This window comes from Syzygium oleosum, unplaced genomic scaffold (genome assembly GCF_021117445.2).
Source record: "Syzygium oleosum isolate NSW1041296 unplaced genomic scaffold, Sole_v2.1 Sole_v2.19, whole genome shotgun sequence".
Classification (NCBI taxonomy): Eukaryota; Viridiplantae; Streptophyta; class Magnoliopsida; order Myrtales; family Myrtaceae; genus Syzygium; species Syzygium oleosum.
The window spans coordinates 4184680-4207068 of NW_026607503.1; the positions used below are offsets into that span (position 1 = coordinate 4184680).

The 22389-nt window shown below is 42.0% G+C and overlaps 3 protein-coding genes across 7 annotated transcripts; all 3 read right to left on the reverse strand.

The window, feature by feature from the left end:
* Positions 1–3392: 3392 nt before the first annotated feature.
* LOC115673984 (HMG-Y-related protein A-like) lies at positions 3393–5071 on the reverse strand. The gene is made up of 2 exons (XM_056320195.1): positions 4884–5071; positions 3393–4147 (listed from the first exon to the last, which is right to left on the reverse strand). Exons 1-2 carry the CDS (start codon positions 4932–4934, stop codon positions 3647–3649), a joined length of 552 nt encoding a protein of 183 aa, XP_056176170.1. The 5' UTR covers positions 4935–5071; the 3' UTR covers positions 3393–3646.
* Positions 5072–8523: 3452 nt separating this feature from the next.
* Positions 8524–12249, reverse strand: LOC115673979 (myosin-binding protein 3). 4 transcript variants are annotated; one of them, XM_056319884.1, is made up of 4 exons: positions 10626–12249; positions 10284–10508; positions 8790–10208; positions 8524–8699 (listed from the first exon to the last, which is right to left on the reverse strand). In XM_056319884.1, exons 1-3 carry the CDS (start codon positions 11950–11952, stop codon positions 8791–8793), a joined length of 2970 nt encoding a protein of 989 aa, XP_056175859.1. In that variant the 5' UTR covers positions 11953–12249; the 3' UTR covers positions 8524–8699; position 8790. The 4 variants fall into 4 exon arrangements, with proteins under 4 accessions (XP_056175859.1, XP_056175858.1, XP_056175860.1 ...); XM_056319883.1 differs by having other exon boundaries at positions 8524–10208; XM_056319885.1 differs by having other exon boundaries at positions 8524–10196; positions 10626–12246.
* A 1827-nt stretch (positions 12250–14076) lies between these two features.
* LOC115673980 (senescence-associated protein AAF, chlorolplastic) lies at positions 14077–21324 on the reverse strand. 2 transcript variants are annotated; one of them, XM_030596241.2, is made up of 13 exons: positions 21263–21324; positions 20335–20727; positions 19789–19941; positions 19568–19641; positions 17573–17649; positions 17385–17456; positions 15848–15916; positions 15606–15652; positions 15361–15490; positions 15199–15267; positions 14988–15091; positions 14376–14451; positions 14077–14257 (listed from the first exon to the last, which is right to left on the reverse strand). In XM_030596241.2, the coding sequence occupies exons 2-13, from the start codon at positions 20667–20669 to the stop codon at positions 14111–14113; spliced, it is 1353 nt and encodes a 450-aa protein (XP_030452101.1). In that variant the 5' UTR covers positions 20670–20727; positions 21263–21324; the 3' UTR covers positions 14077–14110. The 2 variants fall into 2 exon arrangements, with proteins under 2 accessions (XP_030452101.1, XP_030452102.1); XM_030596242.2 differs by lacking the exon at positions 21263–21324 and adding an exon at positions 20950–21049.
* Between the last annotated feature and the right edge of the window lie 1065 nt (positions 21325–22389).

The following is a 22389-nucleotide window of genomic DNA, read 5'->3' on the forward strand; positions in this document are numbered from 1 at the left end:
ACATTCTTGGGTGCACTGTGTGCATATGAACCCAGTGCATCCCAACCATTAAATCATGTGAAATCTATCAATATCAGTGACTTAGATGAATTGGACTCACATACACCCGAATCATGAAAGAACTTTTCCTACGCATTGTTGACACCTAAATTTTGGAGACCCAATTTATCATTCATTGCATAAAAATTAAGGATCGATCCCGGTCCCTAGAAAAAATTAGTTAAATTGCATATAAATTAGAAGTATTTGAATTAGTATTTAAACCCATATAATTGCATTATGCATTAGGCCTGTAGTGGCGAATGAACTTGAAGTCAGCCTCGCGAGTCTAGCTCGCACATTGAGCAATACTCAGCCAAGCTAAGGAGATAGGGACCGAAAATTTTGAGGGTAAAAGCGATCTAGGTTGTCTTAATTTGAGCTCAAATCAACCCATTAAACTTTAATTAAAGAAAAGCCCGAAATAATTCAGTCCACTGAGGAATTAAATAGAAAAATCAGGTTAAAAAAGCTCATTATATTATAAAAGCTTGGTCAATTAACCTAGGTAGATTATAAATATGTCGTTATACTCCTTGGAATGGGGGGAGCGCTTGGGGGGTACCGGCCGAGCTTCGCTCATGCGCGTGCCCATGCCGTTGTCGCCGTCCGCGCCGGCGAGCTCGGCCGACTACGTCCATCACTCGGCCACCCGTGCCCATGTGCCCTGCCACACCAGCCCGCCTACTGCTGCTCCCTCTTGACCGGTTCTCGCGGCCACTCCTCGAGCCGCGCCTGCCCGTGCCTGGCCGTGCCCCTGCCACGCCGCCGAAGCCCCGCACCCGACGAGCCCTGTTGCCAATCTCCCTGCCGCTACCCTTGCCGCTCCGCGCCCAACCTTGCCAAGCCGTCCCCGGCCGTGCCCGACGCCCCTGCTGCCCGCTGAACCGAGGCCCAAGCCCATGCTGCCGCTGTGTCCCAGTCCCGCCGTCGTCGATTCCTCGTCATCGGCCATCATCCCAATCCACAATTCTGAGCCCCATCCGAGTTCGAATTGGAAATATCCACAAATTAGGTAAGATCGTTATCCGAATATTTTTAAATATTTAATTTCTTGATTTTCGGATATTTTAAATATTTTGTGAATATTCTGTGGATTGCTAGATATTTTAGGGATAATGTGTGCTATATCCGCAATATTCAAAAATACCCCAAATTAGGAATTTTTCCTAATTTAGCAACATACCTAAACGACTATTTGACCTTAACCCTAAGGTACGATACGTGTAACATCTTCAATTTCAGTCCCTGAGAAATGGTTATGATTTAAGTTTGGTGGTTCTCCAATCGGAACCAATTTTACTCTTGTTCTGGAAAACCCATATTCGGATCTTCTGTACCCATTTCGTTTTATTATTTTTGTGGAGACTTTTGTAATCCGAATTTCCAAACACTTCCTTCTTAAAAGTTTCTCCAAACATCTTGAAGTTTTACAATACACGACGGTGCGGAAGATTGTTATTTTATCAATAACCACTTCGATACGATAATATATCTTATTTGCTTTCCAAATTCAAACAGTCGGCTTTCTATCGATATCTATGACCATATAGATATGATCGTTAGCTCGAATCGTTTTCCTAATTTGAACGTGATAAATAAACTTTGCAGATTGAGTGGATTGTTTGAGTGCGATTGCTATCCTTTGTTTGATTACTTTATTTTTGAAATAAAAGAAAATCCAAAGATATTAGTTAGGATTTAAGTTAGAGATATTGCATGTTTAGGGTATCCCGGGTATATCTAAAAGATAGGATATTTTTCTAATTAAAATTGGTATTTAGGGTAGCTTATTTCCTAGTTTAAATTAGTGATTATTCTAGTCTTAATGGATTATTTAGGATATTTTCTGGTTTCGAATTTTCATAAAAAAATATCCAAAAGGAAGTCATTTTAGAATAAGTTAGAGTGTCTTTCTAGAATAGATTGCATGTTATTTTAGGCATTTTTATTATTCCGAATTTTAATGAAAAAACCCAAAAAAATGCATCATTTGCCCGTCATTAGAAGTAGGTTATATCGTCGCATCATATAGTTTGCATGTTAGGTTTCATTAATCACATGTAGGTTAGTTTTCATTTAAATAAAGAGAAAATCCTAAAGAACACATTGATTGAAGTGCTTATTAATTAGAAATCATAATAGGACTGTCTGTGTGATTTTCTAGCTAACAATGCAGATGTTTACGTTGCTAAAACGTACGTTGTTATCCTAAACTAGTAATTTATTCACTATTTTCTGGGTGTTAAATTGGTGGATTAAACACCCGCATGGTCACCTTGCATGTTAGTGAATAGGTAATAAAATAGATCCAGGCTACCTGCTGAAACATTTTTTTTTGAAAATAAAAGGTACCGAAAGGGCGTTAGACTCGCTCTAGCGTAACCAAGTCCCAGAATTCAAAATCTCTAGTTCGTAGGAATAAAACATATCTCCCTATGTTTTATTTGGATTTCTAATCGACCCACCGTAAAATAGATTAGTGACGACTACAGCATGAAAACATTTGCATGTTAAGAACTTAAATCTAAATCGCGAATTGATAGGGTTTGGGAGGGCCCGAATTAGATTTAGACTTAATAATCCATTAGCCGAACCCCTAGGTAGCACATCCCAAGGGTAGGTCACGACACGCGTGTAGAGGAGTTGAAAACCAATCTTTGTCATTGGGTTAGGAATTAGAATCTGCGAATGAGAACTTTCCCTAGTTGTCCACCATAATTAGGTCGCGGAATCAAAATGACCTATCAACGCATGGACATGTTAATCCGAAACCATTCGAAAGACCTATGTGATTCCAGACCCATGATAAGAAAATGCTGATAAGCCGTTTACCGATATCTCGAAATCAAGCAGCTTTTGCTTACAACACAGACTGTGTAATCGTTTTAAAGATCAGATTAAGACTCGCTCTTGTTGTAACATGCCTCTGCTAAGATTGCAGCTCACTGCTGATTTCACAACCGAGCAATGCTGGCCCCAAATACTCTCGCGAAGTGGGCCTAAAATCCTGAACGACAAGACACCATTCATAGCCGACTCCAAGGCCACGCCACTACCAACAAGAACAGTTCCTCGTACGGACATCGTCAAATCTCTGCTAAAGTGGGACAGATCAGTGGGTACGGAGCGAGGTTGCTGTTAACACCTTATTATCAGCACCGTCGAGAATCACGTCAACGTCTGCCTGTGCAATTCGTGCCCTGTCTGCTCTCTCGCAATCGCTCTGTCATCATCATCAAACAGTGTGGCTTGACTCGCCCGGCCAACTTTCCTCACAAACATCCAAGTCAAATGAACTGAGACTGCAGATCCACAACCGATCGTTTCATGGAACAACACCCAGAAACATATTGGACAAGAACAATCCCACTAGACGAGCAAAACAAAAGTGAACATCCTACGATAACACCAGAGAACTACAGAGTTACAAATCAGACCGTGGAAATAGACTTCCCCGATTGTCATTACTGCTACTAACCTAAACCACATCAACATTGCACATTGGAGTTACACAGACAAATTAGTCAACTGCCTAATGCCAAGACCAACTCTAGAGAAGACCTGAACAGACATAAGAAACCCACAGAGCAAACTGTCTCATATCCTAATTTTCTACACTCACTTCAGTCAGCGGCGCCTTCACCTTCGGGGGCCTGCCCCTCGGCCTCCTGGTCCCTGCAGCAGACACCGTCGCCTCCGTCAATCCACCCAACCCTCCGGTCGGTTTTGCCATCTTCCTCGGCCGACCCCTCGGCCTCCCGCTGCCCGTGGAGACCTTGGGCTTCACCGGCTTCGGCACGCTCGGGTCCTTCGGAGGGCGGCCCCGAGGCCTCGCCGGGGCCGGGGCGGCTGGGGCGGGTACGGGCTCCTTGGGCTTCGGCGGCCGGCCACGGCCGCGGCGGGGCGGCGCGTTGGGGTCGGGTATCGTGTAGTTGTTCTTCCAGAAGACGAGCTCCCCGCTCTCTTTCATCCGGTTGAGGTGGTGCGACAGGAGCTGGGAGTGACCTGCTGGTAACTCTCCATACTTGGATTCTATGTACTTCGAGATTGATGTCTTGTTGGACCCATTGGGCTCCCTCAATGCGTCCACTGCCGCTATAATCACCTGTAATGACACATCTCAAAATAGAAAATAAAAGGAAAGAGACAGAAGAATCAAAGGGTGTCATTAGATAGAGAAAGCAAAACTGAAAGTAAAAATCTTGATCTTCATCATCTCTATGACAGGGGTTCAGACAAACAGGAAAAATTTTCTCTAGGATCCCAACCATTAACAAAAAAACTACTGCATTTCTCAATTACCAAGAAAGGAAAGAATCAGGGTGGAAATAAAAATCAATTAGCTGGACCTCAATCTTGGAGGCGAAAAGGTTTAGGGTTGGATCAACCCAGTGAATTCCCCTAGATTTATATTTTCTTTCCTGAAATGTGGACGAAACCTTAGCTCAATTTAGTTAGCGCGCCCCCCAATCGGATCCAGATTGTGACATCCACCCAAACCAATTGTCAGCATATCAAGAAATTGAGCAGTTAAATCGAATCAAACAAAGTACACCAAACCAAGGAATGCCATGTGGAACCAGGTGTCAAAATCTAAGATCAAGAAAACTCCTCAGCTCGAGCATTTCCCCACAGACCCATCACAGGAAAAGATACCCAAAACCCAAGAACACCCGAAATGACGGCAACCAAACCGTCCCACAGCCACTCATCCTTGATTCCACACCGTACAAAACCCCCAAAAGACATGGTTTTTTGCACAAGAAAATCCTTGGTCTTTCTGCTGATTCCCATAAAAGGGCTAGAGAGAGAAAGAGAGGGAGAGGGTGGGTTGATGTTACCTCAGGATAAGGAGGGAGTGGTGGAGGCTTATTAAACTCTGTAGCAGCCATTAAAGTCACAGAGAGTGAGGGAGAGACACACACACACTCTCTGAGACAGAAGGAGAGAGAGAGAGAGAGAGAGAGAGACCGTGTGGAGCTACGAAAATCCTAAGACAGTCCCCACCGAGCAGCAGCTACACCCCAACACCCCCCCCCCCCCCCACAGAGGTTGTTGTTCCTCAAGAACAGTAAGATTTAGACCCGAGAAAAAGCCAAAAAAAAAAAAAGAAAAGCAAAGACCGGGGCAAAAAGAAGAGTTTGCAGGGAAGTGGATTTTCTTTTTCAGGGCATTAAATTACAAATTTCTGGTTTTTTCTTTTAAATTTCTGCTGGGGGGATTTTGTGTTTGGACGGCCAGGATCGTGATGGCGACTTTGATCCAGGGGCGCACGATCCGCTGTGGAGGGGGGTCGCGCAGATCGATGACGTGGCGGGGGGCGGGGGGGGCGCGTTTGCAGGCAAGAGTATGGTCTCCCTTTGTGCATTTAAATAATACAAAGGTTTCTGGCAGGAAAAAAAATTGATATTTATATTTATATACATATATAAATACACAAAGGTTATCCTCCTCTGTGTATAATGAATATATTTATAGGAGAGGATTTTTGGAGGCATCACTTTAGTTATCACTCAGGGTCACATGGTCCCCCCCACCCACCCACCAACAAGAGCTTTGACAGGAAAAAAAAAGAAATTTACTTATTTTATTTATCCCGATGAACAGGTAATTTGTAGGAAACCTCATGGCCCCGGCCCCGGCCCCGGAGTGTATCGGCCCGGTACATCTGGCACCCTCGGATCGTACTGATCGTGCACGCGCCGGATCTGACGCGCCGGAGTGCGGGATGATGGCTCGAAGCTAACCGTAGCAGCTCGCGCGCACTCATCGGAAGGTTCATCTCGGACCATTTGGATGCCGGAGGTCGCGCGTGAAGTCGAATTTAGCTATCCAAATGAGCACTCGTTCGATGTTTGAGGGGATAATGACACAAACAGTACCTAAACTTTGACCAAATATGCAATGTGGTCCTTGAACTTTTAATTTGTTCAATGTAGTCCCTGAATTTTAGCCTACTGTTCAATGTGATCCCTAAATTTTTAATTTGTTCAATGTCGTCCCTAAATTTTTGGTACATGTTTAATGTGGTCCCCGAACTATATGAAAATGTTCAATATAGTCCCTGAACTGGAATCAATGGAAGGACCACATTGAACATTTTCATATAGTTCATGGACCATATTGAACATGTACCGAAAGTTCGGGAACTACATTGAACAAATTAAAAGTTCAGAGACCACATTGCATAATAGGTTAAAGTTCAGAGACTATATTGAATAGATTAAAAGTTCATAGATCACATTATACATTGGATCAAAATTTAGGGACTGTTTATGTCATTATCTCATGTTCGACAGGAGCGAAACCCGATAAATCTTTTCGCTGTCGTGTCCCAACGGTTCGTTCAGGAATTGCAGCAATGTCTGGGCTGTTTCACCGGAGGCTGACTGAAATCACTGGTGCAGGCTTGTTGGCTTTCATGGTCGATAGCTGGTCCATGGCTCAGTTCAGTTTGGTCAGGCCTTCTTCTGTCTTTTTGTTTGCTCTTGTTCTGTCTTTGCTTTGGCCTTTCTCCTATGGTCAGCTTTAGTCGAGTCAAACTATCTTTTTTGTTTGCTCTGTAAGGCTAATATCAGCTGATGAATGTTGGGCTTCATCCACATTAGAACAACCAGTAAGATATTCAATAATTCATAATTTATATGTATGGTTTAGAAATTCGAAAGATTCGATTCAAATCACATACCTTGTTTAGTAACCGCCATCCTTGAATTGATCGTTGCGGCCGTACGGATTCGGGACTAGGTCTTCCTCTCCTTTTCCTCCCTCGGACGGTCTTGATGGATAAATTGTAAGTTGAAAATAGGTCTTCCTCTCCTTCTCATTCTCCTCCCATGTAAAATTATTATGGGCCACATGGAGCTAACATTCTCCTCTAGCCGGTTGCCAGGCCTCGCCTCTTCAACCTCTGGTGAGGCTCGCCCCCGCCGGTCCTGTCGGTCTTCGGCGAAGCTCGCCCCAGCCAGCCACTGGCGAGGTCGAGGCCAGACCTGGCCGACTCTCACCTCTGGCCGATCGTTGGCCATCGATGAGGCCCGGTGACCAGCTAGAGAAAGAAGCAAAGAAAAAGAATGAAAAATAAAAAAATTCGATAAAATATTAAAATATTATTAAAAATTGTTCACGTTGGCGCCGGCCGTACCACATAAGATGGCTCGACATCCATTTCAGCGATTTCTAGCCAAAATTGACCAGATAGACTCAATTGACAAAACATGAAAATATTTAGGATTCAATTGGTACGAGTAAAATGTTTAGGACTGAATTGGCAAAAGTGCAATAGATTTGTGACAATTTTCCCTATCAATAATAACAAGAGATTTGCAACTTATAATTGTGTACACATGAATTGAACATTTGAATAACATATAAAGGAGAATAAGTTCACAACTAAATCCCACTGACCAAGTACATCAGAAGATCTTAGACCTCCTATCATTAACATCAGGAAAAATTACCTAATCAGTCATAAACTTATTTTATGGATGCGAATTTAATCATACACTATTCAATTTTGCTAATTTAGTCGTTACTATATCACTTTTGAACTTAGCTAAGTTTTCCATGCTTCAACAAGATACTCAGAATTCTACACAGTACGGAATTGATTAGGTTTCCCACAATTGGGTGACTTTACTTGTGACAAAACTTTGATTTATGATTCACCTTCGGAGGGATGATTGGCCACTATCCTAGAGAGAGCCATTTGAAGCAGCTGGTGCAAGAGATTCAAGGTTTCTTGAATTTCGTTTTGATATCTAACCTAATGCCGGTCATTGTAGGACCGTTACTTTGTTAGCAACTGAAGGGAAGAGCGCATACCGGAATCAACCATCTCCGAGTTCGAAAACGTACGCCCCATGAATCTATTCGACTAGGAGTTGGTCTTATCATCTGCAGTTGCTCACCAGATAGTGATGAGAGGAAATTTTTGTAGGGAAGGAAAATCTGCCGATCCTGATAGCCGCAACCCTTATTTGATGCGCTTAGTTTATACCGCTTGCTTCCCGTACCCGTGGAAGGGCTCGGGAGCCATCAAAATGGACATTACTTAATCGTATCACGGGAGATGATGAGATAATGAGAGAACATATTTAACTGGTGTCTGATTTTGTTGTCCTTTCGCAATTGACTAAAGAAATTGGTTAGGATTGATTTAGCAGGTTGCACCTACGCGAGGAAAAGTGCCTTGTAATTTCTAGGATGAAAGGCTGTCATTGAGGCCATTCAACATGCTTGCCGCTTACAATGCAGTTCTTTCTCCGTCCCTCACTTCTTGGTTCTGCTAAAAATGTCCACTTTACCGGAATTAGATGCTTCTTGGTGCTGCAATCACTAGCTTTACATCTCATTTTTACAGTCAACATTGAAAAAAAGAAAGAATATAGGGTCATACCTCACGATGCAGACTCAGTTGCTCAAAGAATGATCGATCAGTCATACATATTGGCTTAGATTGTTGTACTCTGCAGAAAGATATATTCAAACCAACTTCTTCCTGATGTTACAATGTAGAAGAACACAGCCAAGTAGTTTTACTCTAATATTGGGAGCAACCTTGTTTTCTCGAACCACTCAATTCGACCAAGGTCTATCAAACAACATGCCATTACCAGAGGATGAAGCATATGAACAGACTCGGGTGACAAAATTTCCTGCTTCGCAATTCAGCAAATCGTAACAGAAGAGAACAAGATATAAGAGCAAGCACACGTGATTAGGAGATTGATTAAGCAAATCATCACCTTAGTTGCCCTCATCCATATTCCTCGAACGGAGCTCGACGCTCTTCAAGTCGCGGAGGTGTTGCAGTATTTCTTGGAGAAGATTCATCCCCTTGTCACCCTTCTGAATGGAGTTCATACAATGCTTTAGAAATTCTCTATCTGCTTCGAGGGCTTGTAGCCTCTCGTAGACGTGGTCGACCTCCTCCTCGATGGCTAATTTCTTCCCGTCCTCCTCAAAGCTGGAGATGTTTTCACCTGGATCCTGAACAATCATACCATCTTCATATTCAGTTTCTGTGGCATCCAAAAGAGGAAGCAGTCTTTTCGCCATCAAGCACATTGTCTCCTTTTCAGGATGGTAGTTTTCATTTGGTTCTTTCGGAAGTACGTCCAAAACCCCGTTTTGTTCTTGGCAAGTTAAATTGTGATGCTCATCAGAGTCGTTCTCATCATAGTTTGAGAATTGCTCGTTCAAGTTTTTGTCATTCACGAACTCTTCGTTGCTGCTCATTATGAGAAGCTTCTCCTCCAATTCCTTCAGTTGATCGAGAATGGACAGTCTCTCTTCCTCGAATTCTGCCAAGGAGTCATCAAGTGAAGTCATGTGCTTCACGCAATCTAGTGCCATCTCCTCCAAGTTTAGAACTTCATCGGTCGGAGTATTGTTGGGGGAATTAAGTCCTTGGTGGCCACAGAGGTTGCCAGCATCATTGTCTCTCAGCTCACGGTTCAGATCAATGTATAGATTGTCGCCATCTTCTGCATTATTGCCGAAGTCGGACGAGCTCTTACTGCTCCAATTTTCAGGACTGTTGTTTCTCATTGCTCTCATCCTCTCCTTGGCCTCATAATCTGAAACTTTCTGACGGTACATGACCAACTCTTTCTCAAGTTCTTCCTTCTCTCTTTCTCTCTTGATCATGAGCTCGTTTAGAAGCTGCAAGGCTTCCTGGTCATACTCGGACTGTTCTTCCATCATCCTCTGGTATTGCAGTGCTTCCATTTGCATTGCCGCCTTCTCCTCTTGAAGCCTCGTGATCATAGCCATGGTCTGGTTGGTGGCCACTGCAGAGGCGCTCCTCTCCTCCTCTAGTTCAGCGTATAATGCACTCAGAGCTTTTCGCTCTGCTTTTAAAGCCGTCTTGAGCCTTTCGATGGATATCGCCGCATCACCAACTTCCATCTCACTGAGCACGCTTCCGTCCAACGACTCCTCCATAGAAGATTCTCTTTTCTCGGACAGCAGTAATTTCTTGTGTAAATAATGGAGACTTTCCACCGAGGTTGGTGTTTCAGGAAACTTTTCTTCATCAACTTCAGGCTCCGTTGGCTGGAAATTTATTGGATTTGCTTGAATCTCGTCGGTCAACACGGTATCTTGCACATAACTCTTTACTGCATCTGCTGTGCCTGGAGGAAGCGTGCCTACACGACAATCTTCTTACAGATCAACTCTACACATTTGTCAATAAAGTACTCAGTTCTTGCACTAGAAAGAAATGTGAAGCTTACCATGTCCATCCTGAGGTCCAAACTCACTTGAGATGTCGGTGACTTCAACATTCTGGCCCTTTACGAGAGAGAAATTTTCTTTCGAGAGTTTTAATGAAGTAAGTAGTTCTTGAGGGTGTGACTGATCGGAAGTGGGAACTTTTGTGCTTCTCACGGTGAGATCTGTTGCTATTTCAATGCAACACATTTCATCCTTCAATACGGCACCTGGCCAAAAATGAATTACTTTTATGGAAGGTAAGGATTTGTTGTTTTTGGGCCAGTATAGGATAAGTTTGGAATAAGTGTGACACTACATGAAGTAAGATGCTGCAAAAGCCTACTATGCCACTAAATGTGTACCTGTTGGTTTGTTTGATTCTTCCATCCCATCTGCTTCAATCTTGTCATTATCAGCTTCCAATTTTTGAGCTGCTGGAGCAACTGAAGCATCTTCGTGTTCTAATTTCCCCTCTTCAGATGGGAGAATTGAAGCACTCTCAACATCAACCATGTAAATTCCCAATTCCTTCATCTCAGCATAGGCCGACTTCTTTATGTTCTCATCCACTATGAATGACTCTCCTAAGAGACCGATTTCGGTCTCGAAAACCAAATTCGAAGTGAAAGCTGCCTCGTGATGATGATCGCACTTGCGCAGATGTTCCTCTACCAAGGCGTGAAACTTCGTGTTTTCATTGGTGGAGTAATCTATCAGATCCAAAGGGATCACCCGATGCCAATCGCAAGCATCATAGTCCTTGTGTTGCAGATCAATGGCATTGAGTAAATCATCTTCGTTATGACAAGATATTGTGCTCTTTCCTTTGGAAGTCGGACTCCTATTGCTCACGCTGTAGGAGTACTTCTCTACAACCTCCGACGTAGCATCCTTAATGTCCTCATTAGTGTCTTCCTTTTCATTCCACAGTATACTCGACAAGGACTTTGAATAATCTTCCTCGGATGCTTCTCGAAAACTAAAACTATCAACGTCAGAAAGTACCTGATGCTCCTCCGATACGCCTTCAGCTTCATCATTGTGATCTTCTATCTCACGCAAACTTTCCCTCTGATTTTGCAGTCCATCAGGTTTCTTCAGCTGTTCACATTTGGTTCCTGCATTCTCATCAACCATTTCATCTATTAAGAGGCCTCCTTTCTGGATAACATCCGAAGCGCTCCAAGAAGGCTTCCATAGCAAACAAGAAGGGTGCCATTTTCCGGTTAAGTTCTCTTTGCAGCACGAGCACCTTAAAATGTCATCTCCATTCTGGCATGTATCCTCCGTCATGATAGAGACAAAAGCTGTCCTCGTCGTTCCGTTTGATGTGTCCGGAACTGGCCCAGAGGCGAAGCAGTTGTTGCACATACCTTGTGATTCGGCCAACTTATGATGATTTATACAGTAACTCAACTTGGAAATCTCAGCAGCATGGGTCTCGCACACCTCGTCGACAAAAGAGTAATCTGCTTTCTTGCCATGCTCCAATACGCGGCCGATTCTGCAGCACAACGGGCATGGAGGCTTAAGGCCGAAGAAGTCAGCAAACTTTGAGATGAGATAGCCAAACAAAGAGTTCAGCAGAAGCATTGAGATGAGAAACCATTCGAGGACAGCATACACCAGAATGGCTACAATTCTGTGGGTGTTCCTGTGCAACATGGTTGCAAACTTGTTGGCAGCCATGTCTGTTGCTTTCCTTGTCTTGTCTAAATCCACCTCATATAAAACAGAGAGAGAGAGAGAGAGAGAGAGAGAGAGAGAGAGAGAGAGAGAGAGAGAGAGAGAGGAGGCTCAGTTGCTACCCAGTTACAGTGTGTCAAGAGTTTATCAGGTGAATGCGACACTTGTATTCTATATATGCTATTCCTAACATGTCCAGGCATTAGTATGGGATGTCCATGGCCATGGAAAAGGAGTAGACCATTCCCTAGGGAGGGCTCAAGAGAGAATGTCTGTCTAAAATATCCAAAGAATGAACTAGGAATAGGTTTAATAGGTGGAAACACACACCACCCGGAATCGGGCTCCACGGAGCTTGATTAGCGCTGCTTCACGCGGGGTCGTAAAGGTGATCAGAAAACATAGGCCCACCTGCCCCGCCACGGCATGGCAAACGCTCTATATTATAACAGCTTTGTCGTCTCACTCGTATATTGTAAATATAATCATACCAGGGATAAAGTTCACCGTATATGGAAAACTTCCATCCCTCATATCGGTCACCGAGCCACTCCCTTTCCCTAAAGCAGGCAAGATTTCTTCTTCCTCGGTCTTATTGGCGGAATAGGTCTTGATTGCTATCCCTTTTAGTTTTTACCATTTGGAAAAGAAGAACCAGCAGAAGTTGCTAACAAAATGATAGACAGTGCATGAAAACAACCGGACGAATTCGGTCGAAAACGGTCCCATTTCGCGTCGGGTGCATCATAAGTCCTGTACTGGTTCCCATTTCCAATTCATGGGGCTCTACTCATGGTTACACCATCATTACAACGTGCAAGGATTTAAAAATGAGAGTGAAGGGCAAGAATGATGAAACATGGGGTGTCAAACAGTGGCAGGCATCATGGTAAAGTTAAGGTACAGGAAAGTCTTTGAAAAAGAGAAAGTGAAAGATAATGGACCAAAACGAGGAACCTTGATTCTGACCACAGAGCTTTCCTACAGAACAAAAAAGAAAGAAAATTAAAGTGATGGGGTCAAGGCCTCTGTCTCAAGCTTTTGCTTTTCCCCTGCTTTCAGAAAAGCTTCTCCTGGATTTAAAGTCCAACATTGATTGGAGTTTGGTATGAACCAACTAAACATTAAGACTTAAACAGAGCCTCTTTTCCTAGGGCTAGTATAAGAAATCAACTATCTGAAGCCAAAATGTGACCCATGTTCCTGATATTATAGTCTCTGAGATCCCGAAACAGATTCTGTATGCCTTGTACGTCTTTCGCAATTATTCTGAGTTGCAACAGGCCTATGTAAAGATGGCATCTAATCATGTGGTGTGGATCCCTGGGAAAAGTAGGATCACATGACAAACCAACCATTAGAGGCCCCAAACGAAGTAATGATGCAGGCACTAAGGTCTTCCTTTTGATACTCTTATCACATTCGATTAAGGGGATTTACATGCATGAATCATTTGCCTTTTAATCTTCAACCCCAACCACCAACACCATCCCAGATTTATTTACCACCAAGCAAAGTCGGCTTATATCTCGACCTACATTGGCAGAAATAGCCAGTGAATTGAGTTACTGGTTTGACAATAGAGGAAATTCGCAGTCACGCATGCATATCGAAACCAGAAAACTAGGGATAACTACTGGCAGGAGTTAGTAGAGATGCCCTGCAAAATCATATTCATTCCATAATCCTGAAAAGGATGCTTCTTGGTTCTGCATGTGGGTACTACATGGGGTTACAAGGCACATTCTTAGAGGCCAATCATCGGTCTTACTCGCTTCTCCTTGAAACCATGGAAAAATCATGATTCCATCAATATCTTCTACTTATGGCCAAGCAGATAAAAACTCATCTTCTACAAAGAAGCTGGCTGAATTAATAGTGTTTCTGAACCTTTATGACATCAAGACATCTTCGTACCATTTATGCGACTGCTTCTTCATTAAAAAAGATCATGAGCTTGCCTAGGTTTCTTGACATGCTTGATACTGAAAGGGCGGGAAAAAGTACAATAAGCAGACAACTAACAAGCTCCCTTTTCTTTCCTTCTTCAGTGAAGCGCACTTTCACATTCGGTATGCCCAATAAATGCGTTCATCCTAAAACTACTTGGGCCTTTTTTTTTCCATATATATATATGTACAAGATGAGTATCCAGAAACCTCTAAGTGTCTGCATCATCCACCTTCTGGTCCTTGTCCATCGTAAACCTCCAGTTGTCTCCTTCCTCTATTTCCCACTGTTTCTTTAATTCGTACATGGCTTTGGAAGCAGCAGCGGCAATTGATGGATTGCTATCCTGCGCCAATCTCTGCAATGAAAATCAAACATCAGGTCTCCCACAGTTAATGTAGAATATTTACATATCCAATTACGGAACTTATCTTACTTCAAAAAATGACAAGCTTGGTCATATAAAAAATAGTTACCTGCAATGCTCCCATTCCTGCATTTCCAAGTGTCCACATGGATGGTGCTGTTGCCAATGCATTGGCCAGGGCACGTCTAGACCAACAAAGAGAGGGAAAGTTAAGTATTTTAGCAGATTCCTTGATTAGATTCCTAACGTCTATAAACAGAGATCCATATCTGCATTACCAGAATCCCAAACTGAACTACCTTATGGCCAGAGATAACTTCAAACTAGCAGGCTTCAGATAGAGATATTCAGACAGTTTCTGTGTATTGAAGAGGTACAAAAGGCATACAGGATGCAATTTTGGTCTTAAAAGACAAAATCTAAAATCTTATCAACGTCTTCCCACAGGTGCTAGTAAAACTTGCTTTAACAATGGTTCAGATCATTATCGCTGAGACAAGATAAGATAAACAAATTGCATGCATCAAGGACAAATAATTGTGTAAGATGATAAGAAAACTTTTTTTGGGGGGTCGAAAGATGATAAAGAAACTCAGATGTATACGATTCTGATCCTTAAAAAGTACAACAAACTAAAGGGCCATCACTCCTCAGATCTCGCTATGTATCCTTGTAATATCACATCCGAATTTGAAAGTTTAACTTGAGCAAGATAGCTCACCTAGTACTGACGTCAGGAGAACTGGAGCATTCTGCCAGCAATGACACACTACTTTTACCATCCATAGCATCAAGATCTATGAGGGTTGTAACCAGCAACTCAAGCTGCTTTCCCAAAATACAAGAGGTTAAAAAACCACCAGCGAACCAATTGCATTGAGAACATATTTAAGAAAAGATTACATTCATTTGGAATTAGATGATGTTCGGACCTCCTCAGCATCAGTGTAGTCTATTCCATCAGCTTCAGATAGTGCAGATGCCATACTCCAATAAGCTTCCTACTTACATCAAACTAATAGTGTAAGTTCAAATCCTTCAATGACGCTAAGAGGAGAAGAAAATCGAGAGAGACGACCATTTTAATAAGGGACCTGGATAGCACTGATGCGGTCAGCAGACACTTCCCCTGGGAAGGAATCCAGCATTTTCCCATTCTTTTCGAGCATTATGCGCCCCATCACATCTTGAGATGATATAGAATCATTATCTGAAGGCAGAGGACTACAGAGAAACATGAAATGATAAGGATGAGAGCTTGTAAGTTTCTATTCTTCTGGTCTATTTTTTCTAAAGGAGATTTCGCATTGAACAATAAGCTATCAGCAGTCGAACTTACAATTTGTACATCTTGCTCACCATCCTGTCATGGATGTTTTTGATAAACTGCAAAATCCATTAATTAAGTTTTTTTTAACTAAAGCTTAAAAAAGACTCAAAAGGCATATGCCCTTTGGGATGATAAACATGAAAGGAAAATGACCATTATCTTGTTCTCGTTGATCAGCATAATAAACTCTTATGAACATACATTACAAAGTGAATCATAGCACATCTAAATCACAGAGTTGATTAACACACCTCCAAAGCCATTAGGGAATCTTCCAGGGCACGCTGTTTTGCACGAAGGTCAGCAAGACGCAGATCAGCCTGAAAGTAGCAAATTGTGATGAGATAAGGAAGTGACATCTCCATTAAACAGATCTGAAAGTTGAGATCAATCTTCACATACAGGATAAAATGTTAAGTATTCAAGACAGAGTTAGAACATTCAAACTTACGTGCATGGGCACATCCACATGCGTAGAGCAAGGGAGAGAGACAGTCAGACAAACAGACAAATATCTTTTCCACTCTTAACTGTTGTTTCACCACAACTGAGAAAACAAACTTTTAGAATGAACCCTAGGTAGAATATCCACATAAATACTATAGTTGCACCCTGAAACATCGTTCAAGCCCATTGAGAAGCAAAGACGGGGGTGGAAAACAACAACATTGGCACAATATATTCTGCACTACCCTCAACTCCATCTACAGGGATCTCTACCCCATTGCTTTACACACAGGTATGCATGGGTCACATATGTCTTTCTCCCACACGTCCTAAAGATCAGACTCACAAAAAAAGGAACACCATGCAGATACTAGTCCAATACTTGTCCCGGCCATCGTCAGAGAGACCGACAGAAAGTAAGTTTCGAAAAATTACAGATGAATCACCTAAAAGTAACGAGTTCTTTATAGCCAACAATGATGTCAAGCAAGAGAAATCTATTCCTGTTATTTCAATTAGACAGAGCAGATCGTAAATTCTTTCCAGTTTAGACACAATATCTCTTAGGACTTCCAATATAGATACCAAGTTCAAACCCGTGACCTTTTCGTCACATGGCGACAACTTTACCGTGCACCAATGCTGCCCTTCAAAACCCAGTTTTGTATGATAACGAAAATTATGTTCATACAACTGAGAGTGCACAAATGTGGATGTCATAAGTGATATAAGACTAAAAAAGACCTGGTCAAGAGCGTCAGTAATTGCATTGATGACCTGATCCCAAGGCATAAAGGAAGCAATAGATGCACCAAAGAAATCATTGACATAACGTGGTGGATTAAAGTTGATAAGGTGCTTTGACGCAGGAGCAACTGTATCAATATGGCCAACCAACCGCATGGAACAAATGATAATTGTCACCCATATTGATGAGGGCTCAGTTTGCGAGCTAATCATAGACTTAGCAGGTACATAACATTCAATTCTACAATGATCGGTTATTCTAATTTTGCGTATCAAGCAGGATGACCTAAGGAGATCCTGCTAGAAAGTCTGATAACAAAAAAGCCATCCTCCAGAATTTACATACACTGACAGCCCACAGGTCTATGGGAGTCAAAAAAGCCAAAACAATTCTTCACCATAGCTCATCCCATGCATCACAAACCTTCAATAATGCTTCAAGGCGTGTTTAGCATACACTCGCATTTGCAATCTAATATAAAACATGGAAGAATGTCCAGTGCACATCACTAGCATTTTTCTTCAAATAAATGTATCAATTGTATCAGCAATTAAAGGAAAAGAAACAGAATGAAAAATATGAAGTGTACAAACCTCCAAAGCTCCGTCACTCCAGTGCTGGTCTGCAGCAGTTTTTAGTTTAGACTGTGCTTTGTTTTTCAAGATCTAAGCCAGAAAGAAAATATAAGTGAAGAAGAATGTGATCGAATTAGATAGAGGCAGAAGCTACCAATCATCCTATCTCTATTGTTAAAGACAGAGACATAATGAATTGCACATACGGTTGCAATATGACTAAGCCGTTCAGCTTTCTTCTTCACATTACGGTCAATTTTCTCAGTATCCTCTCTTGCCCGAGCTGCCAGCAGAAGGTGAAGATAAGCATCATGATTTTTTCCCCTTTAGTTACGACCAAAATATTTTGATAAAAACACGCACACAAGCGAAAAAGTGGCCGCCATTGTGCAATGGAAGTTGGTTAATAGATACTGGACCACTAGCATTGACCACTTTAACTGTACATCCAACAACTAATAAGGCAGAAAGATCTTCGCATTAGAAGTTTTAATGTGTTGGGAAACTCCTACGTATTTTGAAGATGACAAAACACTATGTGTGAACAAATATGTGTATTTGAGTGTGCAAACGACCTCTACATACATAAGCTCATATGCAAATGATGCTAACAACAGGACGTCTGAGCTGGTGGAGAGCTTCCTTACTCTGCAAATGGAGAACAAGATACCGAGTGGAAAGTGTTAAGAGTTGGAAAGACCTTAGAATTATGTGAACAAGTGATGGATGCGTAACCGTCGAGGTGCTTGGATGGATCAATTAGAAGGAGAAGAACTTGGATAACATTGAGTACATCAACATGCTCGGAATGACCTAAATACCAAAGGTAAACAGATTAAAATTGGGTAAACTAACAAAGTCTAGATGGACCACATTGTAGAGTAAGTTCACACTACAAACAAAGTGGATGATACTCCACGTACATTAAAACAAAGACCCAGCTCTAAATCAATTTAACTCAAATCCAAATTCAAATTGGCGCTTTGGAGCCAATTTCAGACCATGAATACCGTGGAAAGAATGTTCTCAAAAAGTCAAAACAGGGCTAACCATTTTTGGCAAAACAGAGGAAGCATCGGACAGGAAGCAGAGACAATTTTATCTATTTCGAGTGAAGTCCATTAATTGGCTGCAGAAAGATGTTCTGAGATATGGACAATCTATGAACAGATAATTTGACCTATTTGAAGTCTCCAAAGTGTTGAGAAAGCTTGGAGGACTATATATATATATACGAGTAAAAGGGAAAGTTGAAGGTGGTCAAGGGGATCAAAAAGTTTTGACACTTGTTCTTTTCTCCCGTGCTTATTCTTTGAGGAGAACCCTGTGCAATCTGAGTGCATTTTCTGAGAGAGTCTTAATGTGATTATTGTAAGAGAGAGCTTTCAGCATCAAGTGAAGGTTGTGTACCTGCAGAGTGAGCTACGGTGCCTCGGTGTCGAGGGAACTTCTACAATAGCTGTCAAAGGCTTCGAAGGTTTCACAAGGTTTTTCTGATTGAAGTTATTTGCTGTGCATAAGATACTTGTAGAGTGCCTTGGTGCTAATTATTTTGCAAAGTACTTGTAGAGTAGGTTTTAAGCCTTGTTATTGGGCTATTAGTGCTAGGAGAGTAGAGTAGGCCAAGTGGAAAGACCGAACCACCATAAATCACTTTGCAAAGTCTTTTATCCTATACTTTCTGTTGATAGAAAATATTTGCTCTGCAGAAGATACTTTGTCTGTAAACACTGCTTCATCCTTTACACGCTGTTTTGCTGGAAAAAGTTTTAAAATTCCTACAACAATCAATTAACCCCCTTTTGGTTGTTAAGTTCAGTCCACTTCATAATGTAAATGTGAAACTAGGAATAAATATCACTCTTCTGTTTTCTTATGCATTGACTCGCATCTTTTCTTAGGGAGGATAGGATGTATATTAGTAAAGCACCGTTCGACCGAGGAAGCATGAGGTGGCCCTGATGCCCCGGCCACCACATTTCCCTTTATTTTATCGAGCAAAAATCTGTACACATTGGCAGTATAGTTGATAATCCAGACAAATTACTTAACCTTCCTCCACCAACCCTCCCCAAAGAAAACCTAAATCTCAAAGTTCGCTTTTGAGTCAAAGATTTTGGGGGAGCTCAAGTTATCATTTTAGTAAACTTGTAGATGCTTAAACCACATAAGATCAAAATGTCATTGGTGTAATAACTTACCATCGAGCTTAAGAAACTCTGAGCCAAGGATAGCGACATCTTGACGTGCACGAGCATCCAATCTCATTATGCCACTGATAAGGAGTGTAAACAATGAGCAGATAGCAACGCATTACTTATGGAAGGCACGCAGTTCTTACGTAATGTAAGGAGGATTTGCTAATTATTTTCCCATGCTTTCTTGAAAGGATAATATGTAGACACAAGATAGTCAATGATACCGGGAGAGCAAGACAATGTCACTGCGAGCCCTTTCATTGACAAACTTTGCATCATTCCGCACAAATCTGCAAGCTTCAGCTAAACCCTGCCTTGATTGAGTAGTTCTGTATGGTGCAATTAGTGGGTCATCTTTGTCTTCTCCAATTTGTGCACTAAAAAATTACACACACACAAGAGCATTACTCACTTAAGAGTATAGCTATGGCTGTGTTGATAAAACTTTAAATGGCGGTATCATGTCAGAATTATGGGATATCAGCAACACGCAAATTGAGAAGAAAATTTCATACCACATGCAAATAATTGAGCATGGCAACTACGAGGAAAAAAAATCAAACTAAAAGGAACAGACTATTGTGTAGGCTTAATACAGCAATCTTCAGCCAAAAATGCTGTCAGAGTTCTCCATATGCAGCAACCCCATCAGCTTAGCAAATGTAGCATCATGACAAATTCTTATTGCATCTCTCGACGAGAAATAAAACTCAACAAAGTGAAGAGCAATTTGGAGGACAATATGAACAGAATTGGGTGACTTGTCTTACCTAGTTATGTTTGAAGAATCCCTAGACTGTCTGGCACATTCTGTTGCTTCGGTATTAGGTCTTCTCGTGGAAAAGCATAAGACTGACGATCCCCGAGTGCCACCGTGAGTAGGAAGAGGTTTTCCGCACAGGTAACGCAGGATATCCTTCGAAAATTTCGGTTTCACTGACAAGAGACGTCCTCTACGCCAACGTCTATGCTCAATTTGACTCGGGTGGACAGGACTTAGCTGAATCGAACTTTCGAGAGAGGGTGTCGTCCCACATGATCTACTGATGGTATTCCGATCAGTCAATGATGGACTTCGAGAAAGCTTGCTGGTTGTGAGTGCCATTACAAAAGAGGATCTACCCAGTCAGCCAACTGATCAAGGCCGGGATTTGCCTGACACCCTGTTTAGCTCGAAGTCAGAACAAAATAGATATACGCTGTACAAGATCGGGGCGAGAAACTTACGCAACAGTCAAATGGATGTAGGCTAAGACAAATATCGAAGGCTTGATCTAAGCATCGGTATGAACAAAAGCGCATTAATTTGATACGCATAGACTGGACCAGCATGTAAACTCAGTTCACATAATACGGGCATGGATCAACAATAATGGGACTCTTACCGTGTCACTTTGAAATGAACAGAATCACCAAACCAGACTGAACTACCGATGAAAACGACTGGTACCCATCATAAATTATCAGCCTATTGGGAAGAAGAAGGGACGAATTCTTGCAGCCTAGTCAAAATTTTGAAAGACAGACCAGCTTCTCGGACTGAACCAAGTCCAGCCGAGACAGTGCACAAAGATGGCGCATTTGCATCACATCCCTTGATCCGGAACAGGCAGTCGAAGAACAACTGCGCATTCGCAAAAGGATACTGCCGCAATTTTGCAAAGCAAGGCAAAAAATGAGTGGGTGATTGTAACTCACCCATACGAGGAAACACCAGCTTCGAGCACGCACAGAGAGAGCGAGCGAGAGAAAAAGAGTGAGCGAGAGCGAGAGAGAGAAGAAGGTGAAGGGAGCGAGAGGGAAGACGGAACTGGAGCCACACGTTCAACGTGTGGCCCCCGGGGAACGCCCCAGCGTCTGCGCGGTATGGGAAGGAGACAGCAAGGACGGACGGGAGCACGCAGTCGCTATTGGGATGTACACGGTGATGAGGTGGAGTGTCAGCTTGGATAATCTTTCATGGTGCAGAAGAACTTTGGATGAACCAGGAACCGTGGATTAGATAGCAATGCCACTTCCCAAAACAAAACAAAGAAAGAAAATTTATTGTACTTTTCTCACCAAATATGAAGAGCAAGGACAGATTTCTTTTTCTTCTTCTTCTTCTTTTATTGTAGTTTTTTGAATTGAGATGTGGAACAGAAAGTAGAGTTGAGGCTTGAGTCTATGTTGTTGGAGAAAGCCAACAAGAAAAAGGAATAAAGAGTTGTGTTTTTTCCTCCGCCATTCGTGTTTATTTTCGATTAAATTTGTGGGCGATGCTCGAGACGATGACCCATCAATCTTATCGCTTTCCTCCAACTGAGGATGGATAATAATACGACCCTCAAAGTAATGTCGGACTCTTCTCAAATAGGTAGAGTGTTGATTGGCTCATTGACCGTCTTAACTTTTAATACGCAAAACTTACTTTTGTGGACGGTAAACCTTAATCTTCAAGATACCATACCTGTGTGCAAACTTTTCGTGACATCTCAAGTTGGTCACATATGTCGGAAAACTTATGTGTAGAGGTTATTTTGATATTGCGGATTATTTTTAGTTTCAAAATATAAATGATGTGCATGTAGTACATAACATAGTTTCATGATGGCTCTCGGGGCATATATGTGTTTGAATGGGGAAAGGGAAAAGAAAAGAAATGATGAATTGTATGATTTATAGAAAATGAAAGAAGAGAAAGAGTAGATGCAAACCATCAAATATTTTCAAATCCCTCCAAATCATCTTATTTTAGAGGGATTTTTTTTGGGGTCAAAATTATTAAAAGTTTAATTACATTTGCGTCACTATGAAAATTCCTCCGACTCCTAACCCTAGATAGC

Bases quoted from the DNA above. Each gene is read 5' to 3' on its own strand.
- LOC115673984 (XM_056320195.1), bottom strand. From the start codon at position 4,934: ATGGCTGCTACAGAGTTTAATAAGCCTCCACCACTCCCTCCTTATCCT. The intron at 4,148-4,883 runs GTAACATCAACC...GTGTCATTACAG, and splicing joins CACTCCCTCCTTATCCTGAG to GTGATTATAGCGGCAGTGGA.
- LOC115673979 (XM_056319884.1), bottom strand. From the start codon at position 11,952: ATGGCTGCCAACAAGTTTGCAACCATGTTGCACAGGAACACCCACAGA. The intron at 10,509-10,625 runs GTACACATTTAG...CTTCCATAAAAG, and splicing joins AGAATCAAACAAACCAACAG to TAATTCATTTTTGGCCAGGT. The intron at 10,209-10,283 runs GTAAGCTTCACA...ATCTGTAAGAAG, and splicing joins TGGACCTCAGGATGGACATG to ATTGTCGTGTAGGCACGCTT.
- LOC115673980 (XM_030596241.2), bottom strand. From the start codon at position 20,669: ATGGCACTCACAACCAGCAAGCTTTCTCGAAGTCCATCATTGACTGAT. The intron at 17,457-17,572 runs GTATGTGCAATT...TTTCTGGCTTAG, and splicing joins GGCTTAGTCATATTGCAACC to ATCTTGAAAAACAAAGCACA. The intron at 14,258-14,375 runs GTAACTATTTTT...TTTTCATTGCAG, and splicing joins CAGGAATGGGAGCATTGCAG to AGATTGGCGCAGGATAGCAA.